Source organism: Chenopodium album, chromosome 13 (genome assembly GCF_948465745.1).
Source record: "Chenopodium album chromosome 13, dcCheAlbu1.1, whole genome shotgun sequence".
In the NCBI taxonomy this organism is placed as follows: domain Eukaryota; kingdom Viridiplantae; phylum Streptophyta; class Magnoliopsida; order Caryophyllales; family Amaranthaceae; genus Chenopodium; species Chenopodium album.
The window spans coordinates 53,669,124-53,693,602 of NC_137846.1; the positions used below are offsets into that span (position 1 = coordinate 53,669,124).

At 35.9% G+C, this 24,479-nt stretch overlaps 3 protein-coding genes across 4 annotated transcripts; 2 read left to right on the forward strand and 1 right to left on the reverse strand.

Moving 5' to 3' along the window:
• The first annotated feature begins 200 nt into the window (after positions 1-200).
• LOC145576947 (uncharacterized) lies at positions 201-8,251 on the forward strand. 2 transcript variants are annotated; one of them, XM_081634647.1, is made up of 6 exons: positions 201-849; positions 3,699-3,810; positions 3,892-4,063; positions 4,145-4,497; positions 6,449-6,580; positions 7,787-8,251. In XM_081634647.1, the coding sequence occupies exons 1-5, from the start codon at positions 377-379 to the stop codon at positions 6,569-6,571; spliced, it is 1,233 nt and encodes a 410-aa protein (XP_081490773.1). In that variant the 5' UTR covers positions 201-376; the 3' UTR covers positions 6,572-6,580; positions 7,787-8,251. The 2 variants fall into 2 exon arrangements, with proteins under 2 accessions (XP_081490773.1, XP_081490774.1); XM_081634648.1 differs by lacking the exons at positions 6,449-6,580; positions 7,787-8,251 and adding an exon at positions 5,271-5,506.
• Positions 8,252-8,638: 387 nt separating this feature from the next.
• On the reverse strand, positions 8,639-13,167 carry LOC145576948 (sodium/hydrogen exchanger 4-like). The gene is made up of 14 exons (XM_081634649.1): positions 12,984-13,167; positions 11,684-11,802; positions 11,489-11,586; positions 11,343-11,402; positions 11,200-11,246; positions 10,918-11,106; positions 10,721-10,767; positions 10,567-10,633; positions 10,234-10,334; positions 9,971-10,072; positions 9,458-9,611; positions 9,308-9,370; positions 9,111-9,194; positions 8,639-8,925 (listed from the first exon to the last, which is right to left on the reverse strand). The coding sequence occupies exons 1-14, from the start codon at positions 13,164-13,166 to the stop codon at positions 8,662-8,664; spliced, it is 1,578 nt and encodes a 525-aa protein (XP_081490775.1). The 5' UTR covers position 13,167; the 3' UTR covers positions 8,639-8,661.
• A 1,709-nt stretch (positions 13,168-14,876) lies between these two features.
• LOC145576949 (GTP-binding protein BRASSINAZOLE INSENSITIVE PALE GREEN 2, chloroplastic-like) lies at positions 14,877-21,740 on the forward strand. Its single transcript, XM_081634650.1, has 3 exons — positions 14,877-16,352; positions 20,541-20,708; positions 21,261-21,740. The coding sequence occupies exons 1-3, from the start codon at positions 15,093-15,095 to the stop codon at positions 21,603-21,605; spliced, it is 1,773 nt and encodes a 590-aa protein (XP_081490776.1). The 5' UTR covers positions 14,877-15,092; the 3' UTR covers positions 21,606-21,740.
• The last annotated feature ends 2,739 nt before the right edge of the window (positions 21,741-24,479 follow it).

The window sequence follows — 24,479 nt, forward strand, 5'->3', positions numbered from 1 at the left end:
CTCTCTCCAATCTTCTCCTTTTTCCCTTATTTTATAATAAAAAGTGGGATATTGACATGTCAACTAGTAGTGGGTTTGACTTTTTTACAACCAAATCTTAGATAATGTCGTAAACCAAAAAAAGGGGCAATTTTGTCATTTTCAACAAATAAAAATCGAATAAAGTGCTATCTTCTCTCTCTCCTCTCCCTTCCCCTCTCACAGAAAACCAACAGAAGAGAGAGAAAGAAAGAGACCGACTTTCATACCAGAAAACCAACTATGAGACTGAGTGAGTGGATACTGTCCGTTTTTTTCTGTTAGAGAGAGAAACAAATTTAATTATTATTTTCCCCAAAAAAACCCCAAAAAATTATTATCCAAAAATACAAAAAAAATGGTGTCTGACCAAGAAATAGCAGAGGGTTTAGAAGCTTTGTTTCGTGAAACTAACCCTAATTCCTTCACTTCCCTAAATGAAGTTATTCATCGATTGCAATCAAAATTAGGGTTTGATCTTTCCACCAAAATCGATTTCATTCGTGCTCATATTAGCTTCCTTTTTAGCACTCCTCAGTCGGCGATTCCGCCGTCGTCGGCGCCGGCGACGGTTTCTCCGGTCGTCATTTCTCGGCCTCATCCCCAGAATTTGAATGTAAACCCTAACCCTAACCCTAATAATAGTCCTAATGTTGTTCATCCTCAACTTAATGTGAATGTTGTTCATCCTCAACATCGGGTTTTTCATCACCCTCCTCCTCCTTCGGCTCAGTCATACTTCCCAAGGGGCCCCACTGAAATCAGTTTTGCTCAGCCTGGAAGTGGGACTGTTGTTTCTGAGTCTCTCTCCTCACCAACTGCTAAAGAGAGGTTTGTTTTTTATTTTTAATAAAAATGGTTTAATTTTTTTAGGGCAATTTTTCAATTTGGGGGTTTTTGGAACGTGGGTCACTTTAGAAATGTGTTAAAAATTAGAGAAGAGCTGAGTGTTTGAGAATTTCAGGGTTAGTTTTTACATCTCTTGCAGTTAATTAGTTGTTTTTCTGCTCCTTAACTGTAGGCAAGTGATTATGAAGTAAGTTTGATATCTTGTATGATTGGTCTTGTAGCAATATGTTGTTGTTGCTGTGTAGGCCTATGAAGAATTCTGCCTTTAGGGTGAATGGGGGGTTTCTTGTGTTATTGGGTCTTTTGTAAAGTTTTGATCTTGATCGTTGTAGCTAGATTTAGTTGATGAAATGAACGGTTTTGAGATATTCTTGGTCCTTGAATGCATACTATTTAGTCAGTGGGGAATGTTGGAGAGTAGAAATCGAATGGTTGACAAAGAGATTTGCAGAAGAACTGTAAAGTTTGGGACTTTAGGCTTTTATATACTCGTTTAGCTTACACATGTGGTGTTTTGGAGTCATGGCATTCTATGGAGCTTTGTGAGGTTCAAGTAGGACCAGAGTGTATAGAATTGAGTTATGTAGTATGCTTCATACATAGTAGTTAGGTCTTAGTACCTGTCCAAGTGTCATGGCGAAGGCCTATTTAGGGTAGTTGGGCTGTTTGTCTAGATTGCAATGGAAAAACATGAAGAATCTGAATGAATGGGAAGATAAAGGTTTCATCAGTTGGAATTAATGAGGGTGAGAGGTGAAGAAACCCATAATTTGATGTTGCTGGGTCAAATGTCTCTATGCAAGGGTGTGTATGTGTTATGTAATGAATCTTCTACTGTTGTGATCTAAGATAAATCGAATGACTTGAAAGTGTATATCTTTTCTTACTCCCTCCGTTTATTTTAGTGTCCCATTGGGGATTTTGGCACTATTCATCAAACATACTTTGACCAATGTTTGTGAATTATACATAAAGAAACAATATAGTCTTGTGGGTACTTGTTGGAATTGTTTCAATGAGTAGATTATTAATATTCAATTGTTATAATTTTTAGTTAATGATAATTAAAGGTACTATTGGTCAAAGATTTGCATCGGCATGCGTGCCATGTCACTATGGGGCACTAAACAATGGAGGGAGTATATAATATGAATATTAGCATAGATTTTGTTTGATGTTTTAATTGTTATTAGGATACTATTAAATTAGGGGGCATTTGGGTGTGTGTGGTGAATCTCCTACTCTTGTGACCTAAGATAAATCAAATGACTCGAAAATTTATATTGTATAATATGACTATTGGCATAGATTTTGTTTTAATAGTGATTAGGAATTTACCAAATCAGGGGCATTTGGGTGTGTATGTGGTGAACTATGTTACATGGACACGAGTACACGACATTTATGCCGTCATACCTTGACTGACACGGACCCGGGTATGAAATCCAATTTTATTCCGGATACGCCATTTGGTCGTTGGGTACGACGATGTTTATCCAAGAAGAGGAGTCGAGGTTTTCATGGTGGCCATAAATGAAGCTTCGAGGAGGTGGGGGGGGGGGGGGAGAGGAAGGGCTTTTTACCTTTTTTTTTTTTTTTTTTTTTTTTTTTTTTTTTTTTTCTTTCACTTTAAGGTCATTTGCAGATGGTAAACTCTATAAGCAAAATGATAAGGGATTTTGTAAATATATATATATTTTTCATATGTAAGTCAACAAGAACTTGAAAGGCACGTGTTGTGGGTCAGTTTAGTAGTCTAATATTTGATGTAAAATTAAATTAAATTTTGCGTTCCTAGCAAGACTTTATTAACCTTTGATTGAAGATTCTATACCCATATTTGATATTTGTTCTGGTGTCCACGTAACATAGGTGGTGAATCTCCGTGATCTAAGATAAGCCGAATGGCTCGAAAGTGTATTTCTTTTCATGTATAATATGAATATTGGCATAGATTTATGCCAAAGTGTGAATAGGAAACTACCAAATTAGGGGGCGAATGGTTGGTATGATACCATATTGGTATCAAGTATGATTTTAGAATGATTAAAATTTATACTTCAAACACAAAGTATGGGTTAAGGAACCTTTTGGGACCTTTGTTTGTTGGGGGGGGGGGGGGGGGCGTTGGTATGACTCATGCCAATCGTCTAGGTATGGAAATAAAAGTTTGTGTTCATTTCTATACATAACCCAAACACATGGTATTAAGAATCAGGCTCAAATCCCATACCTTCTGTATTTAATTCTTCCTTTTAAGCCCATATCAGCTTAATATTCTTACTTGTCATGAATGCTTTGAATGTCAGGAATCCTACGGTTTGATTCCGTTATTTGTTCATCTGTTTTTATTGTGATTGGCCGCTTTATATGACATTTGGCTATTATGGATATTCTATACTCCTATCAGGTTATCTATTAGAGTACCTTTCAACTGCAATTTGTCTTTGCCATTGTGGCTTTGTGTGTTTCACCAAAGTATACACAGGCTAATGCAAGTTTAACACCTTATTTCTGGAAGTGATTTGTTGTATTTCCATTCACTAAATTTATAATTTTGTTTTAATTTTTTTTTTTGAAAATTACACAGCTATTTTGGCAAGATATCCGGTCTCCGGGTCTTGTATTTTCAAATATTCGGTCTTTGGCCTGTTTCGTTCTGGTCTGGTCTGGGTTTGTACCAGTGAACAACCCTATTTAAGATATCAATATGTCCCTTTTATATTGTTTGCCACCTCTATGCTTCTCTTTATTTGTTATGGAAATATTTTTTTACTTTTCTATTGCTGGGATTTGAACTAACATGTGTTATAATTTCACCTCTATTTTAGTACCCAAAGTCGACCAAAACGAAGAGGAGGCCCAGGAGGGCTGAATAAACTTTGTGGTGTTTCACCTCAGCTTCAGGCAATTGTTGGCCAACCAGCCTTGCCTAGGACAGAGGTTTAGCTCCTGTATTTGCCTTTTCTTTCTTCTCTCTATATCTATTCTTCCTTGGTTATTCAATGTATGTATCTGGCGCAGATTGTGAAGCAGCTCTGGGCCTATATAAGGAAGAATAATCTCCAAGATCCAAGTAATAAAAGAAAGATAATTTGCAATGATGAGCTACGGTTGGTATTTGAAGTTGACTGTACAGATATGTTTCAGATGAACAAACTGCTGTCAAAACATATTGTTCCTCTTGACCCAACAAGTATGAATAGCTTTGTATGAAAAAAAACTCTCATATCTGCTTTCTATGTTGCCTTTTGAGCCTATGTTTTGATGGCTGCAGAGGTTCCAGAACAACCATCCAAGAAAGCAAAGGTTGAAGAAGCTGAAGTTCCGAGCACTGATCCTGCTGCCCCTGATACACCTGCTGCCCCCGCTGTCTCTGCTGCCCCCGTTACCCCCGCTGTCTCTGCTGCCCCGGTTACCCCCGATGTCTCTGCTGCCCCTGTTACCCCCATTGTCTCTGCCGCTCCTGTTACCCCTGCTGCCATTGCTCCTCCTGCTGCGACTGTTCCTCCTGCTCCTATTGTGATCTCTGAGGCACTGGCAAAATTCTTTGGTACGAGTGAGAAGGAGATGCCTCAATCTGAGGTGTATAAGCGTATTGAAGAGTACATCAAGGCACAAGGCTTGGAGGTGGGTAAACATTTGTTTTAGACTGCTTTTGTCTAATTATATGTACAATTTATGCTTGGTAAAATTCCTGAAAGCTTTTGGTGGTCCTGTACTTCTTGAAATGTTTTGATCACTATTGTTGGTTTGGGATAAGTGAAAAATATATTGAAGAGGTATGAATTAGTAATTGGATGTGCTGACAAGTCTGTCCTGTGAAGTGCATTTTTACTTGTGGAATATTGTAATGTCCTTGATGACATCGCTTAAGATTTTGGATTGGATAGTGTACTTTACACGGTGTATTAGCTAAAAAAAAAAAAGGATAGTTGGATAAAGTCTTCAAATCCCACTGCAGAGAGTCTTTAAGTACCAGGTTTATCAGTTAATGCACCTACCAAAGTGCCCTAGCAAGTTCTGATTTTTAATTAGTGACGCTGACGAGTAGGGCTTTCATGTTCTCTGCTAATAGGTCTTTTGTTGAACTTGATCTTGTTTGCCTGAGTTCTTAGTAATATCCTAATTTGTGGTTGCTTTTCAAATGAGACTGACCCCATATAATCTTCACTTATGGATTCATGTTGCTAGAATGGCCATGGATAGGTTGATTCCTGATAAATGTGAGTTCTATTTATGGTGACCATGTGCAAGGAACTAAGGACAGTGAGGCTGCCTAGACTGCACTTTTTACAGTGAAGATGACCATTTAAGTCTGATCTCATGGAGCTTAGTTGGCTCTAATGACCATGGATCTTACTTTGCCCATGCTGATTGTCAATTATTTTATTCAGTTGCAGGGGCAACGCTGTTTAGGACAGCAGTGCACTGTAAACCTGTGATGGGTGACATTATTTCAGGAGTGTTGTGGACCTTGTGGCAGGGGATTTCATGATCTGGGTAACTGCTGATCATGTTGCAGTAAACCCTAATTTAAAAGCCTGTATTGTAAAGGTGGAGGTGTTCAAAGGTCTGTTGTTGAGGATTAAGGGTAAAGGGAGGTTGTCATGGCTCATGGAGTCATGGGGAAGTATGAAGCAGGAGAAAAAGGTTTATAGTGAGTTAGTGATGATGGCCTAAGTTTAGAAAGAGGTCTAGGGGGAAAGGGAAGGTTTAAGGTTATATATCTCAAAGGAAGTGGTGTGGTGACTTTTGGTGCCTCCTAGCATGGGAAGTATAATGAATTCATAGCACAAGTTGTCTTTTCATACTGTGGTTGAGCCATGAATGGCACAAGGTATATATATATTTCCGGTTTAGAGGCTTATCTGGTTGTGTTGCCATTTTCTATTTGGTTGTTGTAAATTCTGTGCAGCCTGTGTTTTCTTGGTTCTGGCTGCTATTTTCTTATGCATATGACTTGCCTTTTTTTTTTTTTTTTTTTTTTTTTTTTTTGGGAATTTTACTGCTGTTGGGAGTAGTTGCTGTTTTGCATTGCATTTAATGGGGTTTTCGTTTTGAGTTTTTGGTTGTGGTATTGGTAAATAGTTTCTGTATGGAGGCAATGGCCTTTTATGTATTGTTATAGAGCATAAACTGTGTTCTTCACAGTGCCTATGTTAGCCCTGTTGACCTTTGTTTGTTTTCTGAATATAAAAGGTATAACTAGATGAATCAAATTAAGGATGGACAGCATGAATTAGAATGTAGTGATAGCGAAGAAAGATGGATTCAGTTCATCTAACATCCAACCTAGATTCCTAGCTCTGTATAGGTTTTCTGCATTATGCAGCTTAAGTGCCCGTTTTCCCTAAGTACAGGACTACTTGATCTTCTTGCATCCTCACAGCCTCACCTTTATAATGAATTTTCACTTTTTTTGATGATGATGATTAGGAGTTTCTATGAATTAGATCTATTTGCATGTTGGATTTTTTTTCTTATTATTATTTTTTGTATTTTTGTATATTTTAATTTTTTTTAGGACGAGATCATATTTGGGATTACTCACTCTGTTGTGATTTTATTATTTTTCTAGGATCCTTTAAATTCGATGGTCATATGTGATACAAAACTTCAAGAACTGTTGGGATGTGAGAGCATTCCTGCTCCTGGGATTCGTGAAGCTTTGGCTCGTAATCATCTTTTCCAGCGAGCATGATGTAAAATGGTTAGTATCAATTACTACTTCCTTATTTGGGGTATTGCTTTAAAGTAAAAGCACACATTGATCTGAATGTTTATGATACTGGGTGTTGTTTGATATGAAATTGATGATGACTTATATGTTTCTGGATCAAGCTAAATATTCTATTCATAACTATCTTCAAAAATTAGTTCATCTTTATGGTCCGCTGTTATCCAGTTAGCATTTGCATGATTACTGGGTAACTTTTATGAGCAATGAGTCTCCTGTTATGTCTTTTGTTTGGCATGTAATACCATGAATTATACAACACATATCGTTGGCTATGATAATCATCTTTTTCACATAACTATTTATCAGGTTTTATTAATTTTTTTAATTTTTTATTTATATTTATTTATTTATATTATGGTGTTATGATAATTGGCTATGAAATTCATGTGTCATTTTAGAGGTATTCTTTAAAATTTTCTACATAATGGATTATCCATCCTTTAAATTGAATATGGGGCCAAGACAGTTCATTTATGAAACAAAATTCAAATCTTAAAAGACTTGTGTGGGCTTAAATTTTATACTCCCTTTGTGTTTTAACAAGTGTTACAGTCTATTCACATAATTATTTTGACTTGATTAATTTACTAATATATAAAAAAACAAATGTTATTGTATAATACATTACTGGATTCATTATAATGTATACTTTCATAATATCAATTTCCATATACTTTTACTAACATATAATGAGTTAAATTAATGGTCAAAGTCGTGTCTCGGCATGCGTGTTTGGTCAAAATGTAACATTTATTAAAACACGAAGGGAGTATAATTGGATGTGTTTATTCACATATTTCGGTTTACTTGTGCTTATTCTTGTTAAAAATATTAATCTTAAGCTCCTTTGGCTCAAAAACCTTGACATATCCAACCAAAAATTGAAATGTTAGATTTAGATAAAGTGTTGGACACGGGTGCTGTAGATAAAATGACGAGTTGGGATTGGTATATGATGTAAAAGCAATGTGCCACACTGTTGCTGACAGTCACACCGACTTGAAAGACTCAGTTTAAGCTGTTTAACACAAGAACAAATTGGTTTAACAGGATTTTTATTTGCTGTTATAAAATTTGTAGTTTCTGAAGTGTTCTTGTAGTTTGGTCTTCTGTGCATCGTACTTCATTTTCATTTACATATGAATGCCATTTACATAATGATGTTGTTGCTTGCAGGTGTTGATTTAATGGCAATCTAACTGACATGGTTGGATGTGTTCTAGGCAAATAGTAGTCTGAGCGATCTATCTGGACATTATTGTAAGTTATGCGTAGGAAGATGACTGTAATTAGGTGCAGGGTATGATGTAGGTAAGTAAATCCAAAGTTAGGGCTGGGACTCAGAATCCGCTGTTTATTTGTTATTCTGTAGAGATGCACTTCGACTATGATGGAGTTTTCTAACCATTAGGGGGATTCATAGATCTTATGACTTAGAAAGCTTTGTACAAGATAGTAGTGATTACTTGCCTGTCTTATGAACATTTTATTTATTAATGCTAGGCTTTTAATGTTGCAAAGTGTAATGCTTTTTCTTATAGTTTGCAGGATCTTCACATTTATATAGTTATGTCCTTGTGTATTGTCATGTATAGGTAATCAAAATTCGAAAAAATAAAATCAAAATGTCGGTTTGTGAAAGTTAAGCATCATATTGACCTTGTCATATTCGGAAAAGCATTATAAATCAGTACTCCCATATGAATATATACATATGATAATATGATTTAAGACAGCGATGTAGATTGTAGAAGTATGAAAAAAACATTTATTAAATTATTATCAAACTTTGGTTAACTAGCCCACCAAGGGCAAGCAATCAACGGATTAGCCTTTGTTCTTAGAACTGCATTTGCCCCATGCACCATGTCCACCCGAAATTGTTTCACTGGACAAGGCAAAATACTCTCACCTCACCTCAGCCGCAATGCAGGTTTGTCAAAGCCTGAATGAAATAAAGACATGTTTCTCACAGGACTATCTGGACTGCAATTGCTCAATCAGAACCTGAAGCTCGACTGCTTGTAAATCAGCAAAGATGCTGTTTCTTCTCACCTTCGCTGGTTGTTACTTGGCCCGCCAAAGAATGGTCTCATATAAGCATCATCAAACTTTCTCCAGTATGAATGTATAGTGTGAATGGGTCTTTCAAACAGCATTGATAGACTGTCCTTAGCCCGACTCAGATTTGTAGCAGTAGATTCGTCCATTGAAAGCATTGGTAGGGTGAGATCATCTTTAGGAGATTTGGGCTCTTGGGCGGGAGAATGCGGGACTAGATAAAATATGAGTGGCTTTGTTAGAAACCCAAAGACCTGCGGATGCAAAGAAAAACTTGGTTGAGATTTATTTTTCTTCCCCGTTTATGTTTTATAATATTTTTTTTCCCGCGCTTTCCCAGATAGAAATTACAAGAAAAACAATCAGACAGTGATTTTAACAAAAGTTACTGAAGCACAACGCAAATTTTGGTAGAAGTCAATCAAAGAGCATGGCTTACCAGTGTAGTAAAGAGTACAACAATCACGGTGGTGGTAACCATTGTAGCATTGATCGTATCCATTGTTACACCAGAGTATGTAAACTTCAAACATAATAAAGTTCACAGTAATCAGCAAAATATATCAGAAAGCAATTGAATATGAGTGCTTAAGTTAGAAAGGCTATGAATTGAACAAGCATAGGATAAACACGAACCTGTTTAAATGCTAAAGCAATTGAGACAGCGCCTCTCATAAGTCCAGCCCACCATATAATCACCTACACAGCAGGGAGGTGAACTAGTAAAGCATGAACAAGTTTTTAAATACATAACTTGGAAATCTAGCTACTAAACAAGAAGCTTACCTGCTTTTTAAATGTAATGGATGATCTTCTTCCAGATATCTCTTTCTCTCTATTCATGCGATTTGACAAAGCGGATAGAGGAAACGCGAAAGCAGCACGAGCAAGTAATATAAGAAATATGATGGTACCATAGATGCCCAACAATGTCCAAATGCTGCAGGTAACAACGAAAACATGTTGGAAACCAAATGTATCAGGCACTCCTAGTTGATACTTGGGATTAAATTAAAAACTATTCTAAAATAAGATTATATATCCAATGCATAAATAGTCTGATTTTTGAAAGTGATATGTCATTACTCAAAAACAGCGAATAACATTGTCCAAGCAGAAGAATTGATGCATTAATTTCATTAGCATACTAATCAAGGCAGTGACTGTACAATGAATACAATCAAAACAAGGAATCATATAGCTCATGTATATGATCAAAACAAGCTAGAACCAGAAGTATTTGGTAGTATCAATTGAAATCATTAGTCTGAGTTGCATAAAATAAAGAAGTCGTCGTACCTCAGCCTGGTCATTTTCCATTTCTCCATATCAAAAACATCCATACCCACGTAAAGGAAAATGAAGGTCTCGGCAATGAATGACATGGTTGCAAATATGTGCCTGCAAAAAGTTTGAGAAAAGTGACAAAGTAACACCAACACATTCATGTAGAATTCTCTTCCGGTTTTCTCTAGAGTGCAGAATTTTTTTAGGGGAGAAAGAGCTTAAGTACATAATCATATCGACTACAACAATATATAGATGAAATTTGTTCTGTCTACCTTGTTGTAATTCTTGAATTTTCTGTAATATTATACCATGCATAATGTGACATTACGATACCACAGAAGAAGACAGTCAGAATTCCACTCAGCTCTGCTAGCTGCAAAAGCCAAATTGAAACACAGAAGAGCATAAAGCTTTAATGATATACATGTATAAGGTAGTAACTAAAGAAAACAGATTAGCATGATATGATATATGCATGTTTAGTAGTGAAATGGAAAAGAACAAGTTATAAAACGATTATCAAGACATGAGCAATTGCTGCAGAATCATGCATATCTGAGTGATAACCAACAAACTCGCAACTTTGAGCAAAAATATGCACTTGCCTCTGCCAATGTGTAGGAAAGATATGCCATCAAAGTCATTAGGGCGATTTCACGATCTGTGGAATGTCTGTAAAGAAAGATGAGTGACATTTAACTCGATAGTCCACCAAACTTAGATTATGATATGAAATGGTTCTATGCTCAGAACACTTACCTACCGAAATACAATGCTTTAAGAGCATATGCAGTCAGAAGCCCTGTCTGCAAGAATAGAAGAAAATTTCTGAAATAAAATGATCGAGTAGCTAGAGTTGTCTACTTTGAGAGTGAGTACTATAGGTCGAACCACAATGTTTGAATACAAAAACAAAGGAGGTATTTAAGAAAGAGTTTCAAGTTGTTTAAACTTACACCAATCCCCAGTGCAGTGCTCGCGAAAAAAAGATAGAGAAAACTTCCAAGAACATGTGTCCAATCACCAACTTTTTTCACATTGAGCTTTTGAATTGCGTTGAAGAGAACAACTGATGTTGCATCGTTTACAACCCCTTCCCCAAAAACTAAGCTGTACAGCAGAGGAGTATCGTCTTGATTAAGAACCTTCAAACAAAAGAAACTTATTAGAACTGATGCTTATGAAAATTTACATCATCACACTTAAAAGGTGCTAAATTGATCAATGTACGTACTAACCTGAAGTGTGCACACAGTGTCAGTAGACGAGAAAATAGTTCCAATAGCTGAATTAAAGGTACAAAACAAAAAGATAAGTGAGTTAACATAAAAGATCACTGGAAATTTAGCATGAAAGTGACTAAAAGGAACATAAAGCTTACCGAGGTAGTCTCGTGCTGTTAGCCCAGCAAATCCAACTTTAGGAAGCAGCCACCAGCTACCTAACAGACGAAAACATGCAGGAATGACTTAATGAAAAATTCATTTTCAGGCCAAATGCAAAGGCATAAGAGGGTCTGCATATTACCAAGAGAAATGATGGTTGTTGAGATAAACACACCAATTACTCCGAAAAGCATAATTGTCAAGAAGTTTTGGAAAAACTGTTTCTTCTTGACTTGAAACCTGAGTCGAGTACAAACAAATAGGGCACCTCAGTAAATCTAGTGAATGTAGTTATCTATATTATCAATGAAGTCAAGTGCACTGACTGAATGATTACCCTGCATTGAAGATGATCGGCGGAAGGAGATAGATGAAGAATAGTTCTTCATCAAACCGTAATATGTGAGAGTTTTTCCCCTTGCTTATGAACAATATAATCATTCCAGTCACGCATCCCTAAATCGAGGCAAAAAAATTCATTAATATACTTGAAAAACATGCTTGATAGATATGAAAAATTGCAAATATGGTACCTATATAATGTTTTTGTGTATCAAATGACTCCTAAGGTTTGTCCGGCTTAAACTCGTAACCTCAAGTCACATTTCTCGTAACTGTAATAACCATTCAAGGCATAGTTAAGACTTTAATTTGAACTCTAGTTTTTTGATATGTTAGCTTCTCTATTTCTTAGCATACACAAAAACTGCATTCTTCCCTTCCATTTCTTGCAATTCACAATTTTCTTAAAGTGACAACTTCTTGTGCAAATCAAATTATAAATGACTAGAAATTTTTCTTTAGCCACAAAACAAAAGATAGAATTTCTTTTAAGAGAGGGATAAATAATAAACTGTATTGTAAATTGTGACATATTTTCCTACTTACTAGCTACTGATAATGTAATTAATTCCTTCAATACAAAACTTATGAATGTACTTATGAACACATGCTAAACAAATCATCTAACAAATGACGATATGAACATTAACACTATGTTTGGATAATAATAGTGAAGGGAAAGGGAGGGGAAGGTAAAAGAGGGAAGGGAAAGGGAGGTGAGGGGAGGGAGAAGGAGACCTTCGATTTTCCTCCCAAATCTCTCTAACAATGGAGGGATTTAGTTTATTAAAAGTGGAAGGAAAATGGATCCTTCCAATTCCTTTCCTTTCCCTCCTTGCATTAGATATTCAAACAAGGGAGGATGCATCCCTCCATTTCTCTTCTCTTCCTTTTCCCTCCGTTTCTCTTTATCCAAACATAGGGTAAGTATTCATTTAGAGAACCATACACAAATATACATTCACAACATTCCACTTTCTAGTCCCTAACATCTAATGTACATAGCTAGTGTAAATATTTAACATTCAAATGTGCATTCTTCTACCCTATATTACTCGGACTTGGATACCCATGTCCGAAACAGTCAACCCATATATGTGAATCCGACCCAAGTAGTGAAACATAACAGCTACCCACATGCAAAGTTGTCAAGCATGATCAAAACAACCCATTTCCTACTCCTACCCAACAAATAACAAATTTTACTTATAATATGTACAAAGTATCATATCATATAAGTTTTTTATGATTTAAATAAATGTAACAAATAACAAAATGAATATAGGAGTAATTACAATGACAATGGCAGTGATAGATTCATTGAGCCAGCGATTTTCTTCAAGCAAATGACCAATCACCAAACAAAAGCAAAGAACAGCCACAAAAACTGATATGGGCACTACTTGTGCATGCCCACTTTCACCCATATTTGCTATTTCCACTCCTTTTTCCCATAACACATCCATAAAAAACACCATTTTTTTCCTATAATTTGGAGATTTTTTTTAGATTAATTGAATGTATTTGTGCAAAAAATATAGGAGATAATAGTGTATTGTTAATGTATTGTTAAAGGTAGAGAAGAGCGAAATTCAAGCACTATATTGACATCTGGACTTTGGACTGTGTGATATTGTGTTACGTGGTATTTTTATGAGAGGTGTTTATTGTCATTTTCTGGTTTCATTTGCCTACTTTTATAGTAGGTTTTTATTGATCTCTTGGATATAATCCTAAATTTCATGTTCCAATTTTCAATGTTTATCTTTGTTTATTGTTTAGGTCAAGGTTGCCAAGAGGGTAGGCCCAATCCATTCAATTCGAAAAGATTTGCTGGAGAACAGTTTGGGTTAATACCTTAACATATTGGCTCATCTGCATTTCACTTATCTTATCGATTGAGATTATCTTATTTGAATTTATCCAAACTTATTTACTTATCAGTTATCTTATTAAATTGAGTTATCAACATAAAATTATTTTTATGTTATTAGAATTTACTCCTTTCTCATCATTAAATCTAAAATAAGTAAAAATAAAATAAGTTTTAAATGACCTCAACTTAAGGAAATTAATACTACATGGACACATAATGCATCTTCATCCGAATTTGCAGGAGAATCTTAGAGCAACTTCAATGGTAAGCTAATTGTTAAATTAGTTTGTCATGCCATATATGATTTCAAGCTAACTTTCTTTATAGTTATTTTGTGCCCCAATGGTTAGCTACTAGCTTGTTAATTAAATAAGCTTGATTTTCTCAATTAGTCCTACAATTTTAATTATTTAATATATTAATCTCCAATAATTTTGGAAACTTTTTTGTCAAGCAAATTAGCTTAAACAAGCTAATTGTATTTTTTAGCTCCAATGGTCAAGTTAGTAGCTAGAAACTTTTGAAAATTCAAAGCAAGTCCCTAGGTACAACAATTGGAGTTGCTCTTACAAAAAGTATATATACTCAACAAATATAATATGATTTTTAATACGACTTAATTAAATCAAATACTATCATAAAATTTTTATGGATGATATTTGCATGGTGTTGAGCCCGCATGGTTGTCTACTAGTCTAGGCTCGTTTAGCACAAATCGTGCAACAAACTAAAAATAGCTCTCTAAGCATAACAAGACTCATATGCTCACATTGTTAGGAAGTGTACTGAGAGTGAGGGATAACTCAAGTGGTTAGAGCTTCCCTCTCAAATCCAGGAGATCCTATGATCGATTCTCATTTCTGTCCTTGTAGCTCTCTAAACACCCAAAAAAAAAAAAAAAAAAAGGAAGGGTCATGCACTCTTGTGGCTTTTGCCTAACTATCTATAGCGTTAAGACGTGTTCAATCTGTTCAAAAATCGTGTTTTACTTGCCTAACACCAATATGGTCTCGTGACTTTTGAGTCATGATGAGAGGTTTCAAAATCTGACACGATCGATCTGATTCGAAAAATATCCGATTCAAATTTCAACTTGCATGAATGCAATAAGTTAATATCACTCAATTTTGAAATTAGACTCAACCCGAGTTCATCAAACCCGACCGAAACATTCAAATTGACACATCTAGTCGTGAATTTCTTTGCTCGATGGTACTGTGCCATGTCTCAACCCAATTCCGACAACACCAAAAAATTAAATTTGAACCACAACCCATTTGGCTATTTTGAGTTTTGACCCCAAAAATTCCATCTTGCAACAGTCCTAAGACTCCTAACCTGCATTCCTTGTTGCCCACACTCCACAGCATCAGCCACCAAGTCACCAACGCCGCCTGCAACCACCCAACACGAACACAAGCATTACTCTTCTACAGAGAGCAAAATTCCTGCCATGAAAACTTAGATTATTACAAAGAAAAAGGTCTGATCTTTATAGTTGCTTCTTTGTATCTTCATTTGCAGCAAAATGCTAGCTCGAAATCACTGTCCATCAAAAAAGCTTAAACGTTTGATTTCTGTTTATCTCTTTAATTCATCTCACCAATTTGCTTCAAAGTTTTCATCTTCTTGTTCATGTAATTCTGTAGCAACTGTAGCAGTTTATAGAACAAACCCCTGTTTTCGAAACCCTGTTCTTCAATTTCTGCCATGTTCTTCATTTGCATTGCAGATTATAAAAAATTATTCATCGAATTCTGTGCAAAACCCATCTCTGAAATTGATTAGAGAAGGTAATTTTGATGACATTGCATCTCAAACGCTGCAAATTTGCCCTGGTTGTGGTGTTCATATGCAGAATTTAGACCCTAATTTGCCTGGATTTTATGTTACGCCTGCTACGAAAAACCCAGATTACAAATTGCCAATTAATCGAAAATTTGTCCTTGATGAACCCGAGGCATCCGATTCCCTCAAAAGGGGTGTTCTTAATGAGTTTGAAGAGACCCAAAACCCTCCCTTAAACCCTAATCTCTGTGAAAAACCTGTTGTTTGTGCTAGGTGTCATTCTTTAAGGCATTATGGTAAGGTTAAGGATGTTAGTTTGGAAAACTTACTGCCAGATTTTGATTTTGATCATACTGTTGGTAGGAAGCTGGCTACTGCCTCAGGGGGTAGGTCTGTAGTTTTAATGGTAGTTGATGCAGGTGATTTTGACGGGACGTTCCCGAAAAAGGTTGCTAAGCTGGTTTCAGCTACCATTGATGAGAATTTAATGGCGTGGAAGGAAGGGAAGTCGGGGAATGTTCCTAGAATGGTGTTGGTGTTGTCCAAGCTAGATTTGTTACCGAGCTCGTTGTCCCCTACTCGGTTGGAGCATTGGATTAGGCAACGGGCTCGGGAGGGTGGGGCGAATAAGTTGACTAGTGTGCATATGGTTAGTGCAGTGAGAGATTGGGGTGTAAAGAATTTGATTGATGATGTGGTGAGGTTGGTTGGGCCAAGAGGAAATGTATGGGCAATAGGAGCTCAAAATGCTGGGAAATCTACATTGATCAATGCAATAGGAAAGCATGTAACAGGGAAGGTAGCACCTATAACTGAGGCACCTGTACCTGGGACTACCTTGGGGATTATAAGATTGGAAGGAATCTTTCCTGGGAAGGCGAAGTTGCTTGATACACCAGGGCTTCTTCATCCGCATCATATAGCTACTAGGCTGACAAGGGATGAACAGAAGCTCGTGCAGATCAACAAGGAGCTGAAGCCGAGGACTTACAGGATTAAGGTGAGTTTTTGCTGTAAAACTTATGCGGTAAATCATTTGTTGTGTGTTATTTCCATTTTACAGCATCAATGATAATTATAGTGGCCACTGAGCATGTATTTTCTATGTCTTGCATAAATTTGGTGATGATGGTGAATGGGTTATTTTTATATTGTATCTCTGCCTTGCACAAACGGCATAACAAGAAAGGTAGAAAGCCAACTTCGACATTTTTCCGGTTTGTTTAGATACAAGTTGGTAGTGTGACAAGTATCCATACTTAATGACCAGGCTAGTTTATGTGATTAATTTTAAAACAAAACAATTAAATTAGGAAGTGATTATGGTAGGACATGAACTGCTAGTAGTGTTGTGCTGATTTGCCATGTTAATGAAATGCATGTGAATTTTGTATTATACTATTAACTCAAAGACATGACATTGTTGATATAAGAATGCCAAGTATTTTGAAAATTTACTGCTTTGAAATTTTTGTTTGTATGGACAGTGCCCCAAAACATATTACTCATCAAAATGAATATATTTGTAGATCTTAGATGCAGCAACTCAGCAAGCGCCACCAACATAGAGAGATCTCCTTTTCTTATGTTATCTCTTTTTGTCAAGTTCAAAGTACGTAACGCGTATCTGATTAGCTCAAAACGTGAAAGACCTTCAAACCATTTCATAGATCTTCATTAAGTAATTATACTTTGTAAAATTCCATTTGTCTACTCTACAAGTGCTCTTGTGTCTAGTTGATGTTGCAGCAGTGCTTGGAATTTAGATAATTGAAGACCGCCCCATGATAAAGAAATAGAGAAGCTTGTGACTTTTTGGCTATATAGTATATGGATGTGAAGGAATCTAGGGTGTAGATAGAATTATTTCCAGGCTAAGCACCATCCAATCAAAATTTCTCCTATAACCCATCCTTTATTCAGCCTTCACAAATCTCAGCTTAAGACCAGCTTTCTTGAGAAATAAAGTGTCGATGTCCGTATGTTGAACTCCTTTTCCTCCTGGTAATCCTAATGTTGATCTCCTCTCAAGGGCTTAGGAGTGATTTTCATGAATCCCTTCGTGATAGGAAGAGCTTTTCTTACTCCAGCCATTGCACATCCTATTTCCTCAGCAGCATCTCCTTCTAGATCCTGTAGGTGCATAATGCCTGACCTTCAATTTGTGAGCTAGGTATTCCATAATTGATAATCTTCTTTGGAGTTCACGTTCTGAGTAAATTGCAGTCTTAATGGTTAATATGATTAACCTTCTTATTCTAATTCATCCTGTCAAATTTCTCCTTATAATTATTCTTAGTTCACTGAACAAAATCCTCTTCTGTCAAGCCTTGGTTGGTGTTCTTACTCCTCCGACTGTCATTGTTGGTGCAATTTAGTATGTCCTCCAGAAAGGAGTTTATACCAGCTGAAATCAGTGTTTTTGCTTCACTGTTTCGTACATCTATTTTTCTTCTTATGAGGAAATTATTCTGCTTTGATATTGGTGGTATGACCGTATGGCTGGTAATCCTTGTAATACAGAAGGAAAAATTGATCAATAAGGAAGGAAATTTTTATCTAGGTCACATGATTTATTATTATTATTATTGATATACTACACATTATACAAATCACTGAGCTGCTCTGGGCACGAAAAGATATATAGAAAATTGTAAAAGCGAATGACCCTACTGACTTTGAGTCGGAACCATATCAACTGTTAACTATTTATTAAGCATACTGCTTTATAGATTTTCTGCAGTTTGCTGAATATGATTTTCTGAAAAGATATATTAGCCTTCCTCCCATCCATCTTCTCCCTTCCACTCCCATTTTCCTATTTTCTGAAAATTTTCTCATGGAAAATCGAAAAATGATCTTCATCAAAACAATTGGAGCCTAAGAGGAGATGAATCATCTAGCTGTACTTGAGCATCAATGCCAATCCTGGAGGAGTAGAATTTTATGCACTTTTTACTGTTGTGTTTCAAACCATCACAAACCTGAATTACCTAGTCTGAGACATGGTAGCATGAGTTACTTCATGGATAGCTTCTCTGGGATATACCCTGTATAAGTGTTCTTCAGCCAGTTCATTAACTCAATCCCCTGAGATACTTGCAAGGTGGTCTGTTGGAACTATGGGAATAAGTGTGGAAGGCAGTTAAAGAATATGTTTTGAGATGTATTCTAGACTTTTAGGAGCTGTAAATCGCCCTGAATTTTCATTCATTTACTAAGGCTTTAATAGCAATGTTACAGCCATTCACCAGTATTTAATACATGCACAAAAGAGTAGACTCGTTTGATTCATACATATAAGATTCGTATTTATTTTTTTACTTTGCTCTCTGCACAATTCCTATTATATACAACTACTGCATCAATCAATCAATCAATTAATCAAAGCCTTAATCCCATAAGGCTTTGATTGAAATCCAAGAATGCAAAAGATCTCATCTGTCATCAAAACTCTTCAGCAATCAGCATTCTAGGTATAGGTTACAATCTTACATCCTTTGAGGGTCATTTGTGAAGGGGCTATCCCATCCTTAAAATCTGCACTTTGTTTGGGGGTATCACCAAAAAAATTGATTGCCCGCTCATCAAAGGATGATGACCTACTCGTTGTGATGGCGTCAAAAGAGTATGAGATAGAAAAGCAAATGGGTTTTTAAGCTTATGTTGGGGGTTGGAAAATGATATCTTTTCTTCCCACGATGAGGAGCAAGGGTTAGCGAAAACTGTGATTTCAGATTCTTCTTTTTTGAGTTACAACAATAGAAATGCACAACATAATAAGAGTTTTAGCATGTAGGCTTCCCTTTAAGCCTTATCTAAAGCATTTGTGGCATGCATAGGAAATTGATTGAAAATCGTCCTCTGTAATATATTGGAGCTCCAAGCATCCTTGGCCCTTTTGTTTCCTACATTGCTTGTTTCTTAAGCAACTGGCTAAATTATGACCTTCTCCAAGCATTTCTTCAGATCCCAGCTTCCATTCATCTTACTGTTTTTCTGCTCCTTGCTTGGCCTTGAATTCTAAGCATATTTGTGGTCTATACAATTTGAAAGAAGTATGGTCTTACACTCTCTGTATAGTAAAGGCAATCTGTGGAGCAGCATTTATGGTTGGAGTTTTGCCAGTCAAGCAGGAAAATAATTTCTTGCTACAACCCAGTTTCTTTTTCTGCTTCTGCAAATAATGTATTCTGGTGTATCTTATCACTCAATGTACCCATATAGGAGGCATTAGTGTTGACCATAATCCTGATTCAAGGGGGTCATAAACAGGACAGTTTGGTGGTGGGTCTATAGTGCAAGGTAACCACTTATGTTATGACGCTCAACCTCTCAGGTTACAACCTCGGCATTATTAATGGCATAATTGCGTAGAGAAGGAATATTCTGAAAATACATCTTTTATTTAATGACATAATTGCATAGAGAAGGAGTATTCTGAAAATACATCCTTTTTTTTTTTTTTTTTTTTTTTTCTCTCTTCTTTTTCTAAGGTTCTGCAGTAGGTGCATCTGATTACAGGTTTCCATGACAGGTTGCCAAGGTTTTAGATGATGTACGCATGTGCATTATTTTTTGAAAAGCCATTCTTTGGGCTTTTTTTTTTTTTTTTTTTTTTTTTTTTGGGAATGTCCAATTTCTTCTGCACTTGAAGCATTTCCGTCTTGGATTAAGCTAGCAATCTTCTTTGATTCAATATGAACCCCAAATCAGAGTTCAGTTTTGGGTTGCACCTTACAGTGGATTAATAACTATTTAATTCTGAGTCATTCATTATGACAGATTGCTCTTCATAGTCTTCCTTGATGTGGCTATGTTTTCATAGAAAGTAAATGGTGTGTGTTATTGTCTTAGCATGCCACCAAGAAAGCAAACATTGTTGATTTTGGTTCCTGTAGTGTCTAGTACTTTTCTTCCCTTGTATTATTTTTGGCTGTAAAATATGAGTGAATTCTTAGCTATGTTTTGTTGTATATTTTTTCTCCATTTATACAAATGTAAAATTGTCTTGTAGCTCAGTAGTTGTATACCTGTGATGTAGAAAAGTAGAAGCAGTAAATGGCTGACTGTTGTGTCTTGTAAACCAAGGAATATATAAAAAAAAATGTATAAATAAGTATGCGAGTGTCATGAGTCGTCTGCAAGTCTATGTGCCTCATTTAATAATATTTTTTTGTCTCTGCAGGTTGGTCATACAATTCACATAGCTGGGATTGCAAGGCTAGATGTTGAAGAATTGGCTGCAGACTCTGTTTATGTTACTGTATGGGCTTCCCCTCTTTTACCATTGCATATGGGAAAAACAGAAAATGCTGATAGAATGCTAACAGATCATTTTGGTCGACAGTTACAGGTACATATGCTTATTTCTTTATGCATGATTTTGTAGTATATTAGTCTATGATTGGTAATTAAATTATATATGCCTAGAATGAAAATTGGATTGTCATCCAGGTTTTTATAATTGGCAATTTGGTTTCTGAACAATTTGTTAAAATGAAGCAAACTTCAAACTTTATCTAACGCGATGGGAAATATATTTAGCAGACTGTAGTATCCGAACTAAATAAGTCATAAGTGCATGTTTGGGGGTTTGGGCATTGGGTACTTGTGCTGGAAGTTGTCTATTTGAAGTCATATATATCATATCAAATGCAAAGCTAGGAGAATACAAGCACGACTCGACTTACCTTATATATCACTCAATTTTTGCTTTTGCATGTTAACTCTTTGGATACTTTAAACATCCAACTTTTTAACAGCATAAATTTATACTTGGTTTCTGATATAGTCCATTTTTGTACCATAAACTTTATTTTCAAACCTGTCATCTGTTTTCCTATTCTTTCTGTGTTAATGCTTCTGCGTGAGATCTTTATACCTTCTACGTGTGCCCTTGCTTCAGCCACCAATAGGAGAGAATCGTTATAAAGAGCTTGGTAGCTGGGTGAAACGGGATTTTCAGATAAGAGGAAATAGTTGGGATTCAAGTGCTGTTGATATTGCAGTTGCTGGTGTGGGCTGGTTTGCCATTTGCATCAAAGGGGAGGCAACCATCAGCGCTTGGACTTACGATGGAGTTGATGTTGTTCTCCGAAATTCCCTTCTTCCTCATAGAGCACAACAGTTTGAAGTTGCCGGCTTTAGTGTCTCAAAACTTGTTGCCGAGGCAGACAAAACTTCCAACAAACTGAAAAATCAAGGGAAAGAGGGGAAAAGAAAAAAAGCCTGCTCTAATCTCAAATCCTAAAATTGTATAATTTTTTGAAAAAATTAGGAGTAAACAAATTGAGAATTATGGTGACTTGATGTCTATTGACTCCATTCCTTATCTCCTTTCCTTTATCCATGCTTATGAATATAAATAATTAAGGTTATTTTTTTGAGGGAAAATAAATGAGATTATTTGGTTTAATATAATGCGTTAATTAGTATATTACTCATTAAATTTGAACCTATTTTTCATACTTTTTTTTTTTTGAGGGAAAATTAGATAGGCATTATATTAAAGATCGAATTCCGCGTGAGTAATAATTGAGAAAAAGAGTCGATACAAACAAATTCCAAACAACCCCATGTATCCCACATTCCCGCCTAGCAACCAAGTAGGCTACACTCCGCTATAGTATTACCACCCCTCTTTACATGAGAAATTTTTAATAGAAAAATTTGTGTAGAACTGCCCTAAAGATAGGCTGTTTTGTGAACAACTATCCATTTTTTAAAATTTGTTTAGAACTATCCGTAAGTTGGCAAACGTTTGTCTAGCACTACCCAATAATGTATCCGTCAAAATTAAACATTAGTTGGGTCCACTTCTTCTCTTTCCCATCCAATTAACTCTCCTAAGCAAAACCTTGAAGCGAATTGAAGCCATAAACCCTAAATAAGCTAAACTCCCATTCAATTCCACCTCTAAACCCTAGAAATCAAATTCTCCAAACTGAATTGAAGCCATAACTCTAAATTGAATCCCTAATTAAGCTAATTGCTGTAAATTAAAACCTTAAAATGAATTCAACAAACCATGGACTAAAAATTAGGTCGTTAAAACATTACTTGAATTAGTGAGTAATTGTGTTGAATTGTTAAAGTTTTCTTCTCTTTGATTTTTGGATGAGTTTGGCGGGAAAATAAATAAGGAGGGGGAGTTAATTGGGTGGGAAAGTGAAGAAGTGGGTCCCACTAACGCCAAAAATTGGACGGAAAACGTTATTGGGTATTGTTAGACAAACGGTTGCTAACTTATGGGTAGTTTTAAACAAATAAAAAAAAATCAGGTAGTTATTCACAAAACAGTCTATCATTAGGGTAGTTTCACATAAAATTCTCTTTTTAATTAACATATCAAAACTCTTTGCTAGATTGTAAATGTCATAGTAAAAAATATGCCGCTTTGGGAATAGCCTTGATCCTTGCTTGTTACTACCTTTGTCACTGCACTTGAATCTCCTTCTAGCCATAGCCTTGCGATACCTATTTTTAATACTTTAAATCCAACTTCTTTGTACTTACTCAGTAATTATTAGGTCAAACAAAAAATTTAAAAATAAATGAATTCCACATGACTATGTTTTAAATTATGTACCCTGTATAAATTACATTTTAGCCAAAAAAAAAGTTACTTGTGTTGCAACTTTATTGAAATCAAGGAATTATCTAAAGAGTACTTGGGTTGCAACTTTAGTGAAATGTGGAGTAATTGAGTAAACTAATTGTTTATAAGTCCCTGATTTCATAAAGAGTACTTTTGTGATCAAGTTTTTTTTAACACAAAAGGGAAAGTACTTGTATTATATCATGATAATTCTGATGATAGAAACCATCAGACCAAAAGTGGGTAATAATCTGATGACAGACCAAAATGGTGATAATAAGAGGGCATACATATCCACTCTAAATTATCAAACCTTATCCTAAAACCATAGACAACAACATAACTAATAACAGAATAAAAAGATATAGGATAATAGTTGTCTTTGTTAATAGCAGCAGAGGGAGTGTAGAGCTGCGCAGTAGGACTAAGGAGCCTGCATTTCTGGAACTTCCAGTACATAAGTCTGGTAGACTTCAGGAGGAGGATGGGTGAAGGGAACCGTCTCACCTGTCTTGAATTTTGTTCTTCCCATCATAGCTAATCTATCTGCTACAAAATTAACACACCTGCTGGCATGAAAAACAGTCACATTCCAGTCCCTTTCCAAGAGTGAAGCAACATCACGAATTATATTGCCCAAATTACCATCCTCAAAAGACTTGGGGTCTTTCAGCATCTTACATAAACCATCAGCATCAGTTTCAAGTTCCAAATACTTGATTTTCTTGTCCCAAGCTAGAAGCAAACCTTCCCTTATAGCCAAAAGTTCAGCAGAGGCAGCAGAGAGAGCATTGAATTTTGCAGCAAAACCAGTAATCCATATGCCTTTGTCACACCTGATAACTCCCCCTCCACCAGCATTATCCACACTGATCCAAGAGCCATCAGTGTGTAGTTTATAATACCCTTTTTGTGGGGGAGCCCAAATCCTTGGAATTTGAGAAGTGGAGGAAGATGGAGAATCCATAGGAGCAGCCTGATTTAATCTCAAACAGAAAATATAATCCACATAGAATTTGTTAAAAGTAGTTTGAATAAAAACCATTTTTTGTTCAAAAATAGCAACATTCCTGGTGCTCCAAATGTGCCAAATAGCAACTGAAAAAACCTTTTTCCATGAATTACTATTAGTGAGATTATAATCCAACCAATCAGTAAGATTACTGTTATAAAAACGCTGCAAATCAACATTTAAAGAATTAAATTTCATAAAAACCATGGACCAAAAAGCCGAAGAGTTAGGACAATTTATGAAAAGATGAATAGTATCCTCTATGGGGGCTTCACAACGCATGCATATAGGGTTAATAAAATTGATTTTCCTTTTGAGAATACTTCCAACAGGCAGAATATCCCTAATTAAGTTCCAAAGAAGCATTTTATACTTATAAGGTGCTTTAATTTTCCACATGTTTTCTAGGCAAAGGAAGAGAGAAAAGAAGTGTTAAGGTTAAAGGGAGGATTAGTAGAATTATAGACAGACTTGATAGTAAAATTGCCAGAGTTGTGAAGAGTCCATTTTAGTCT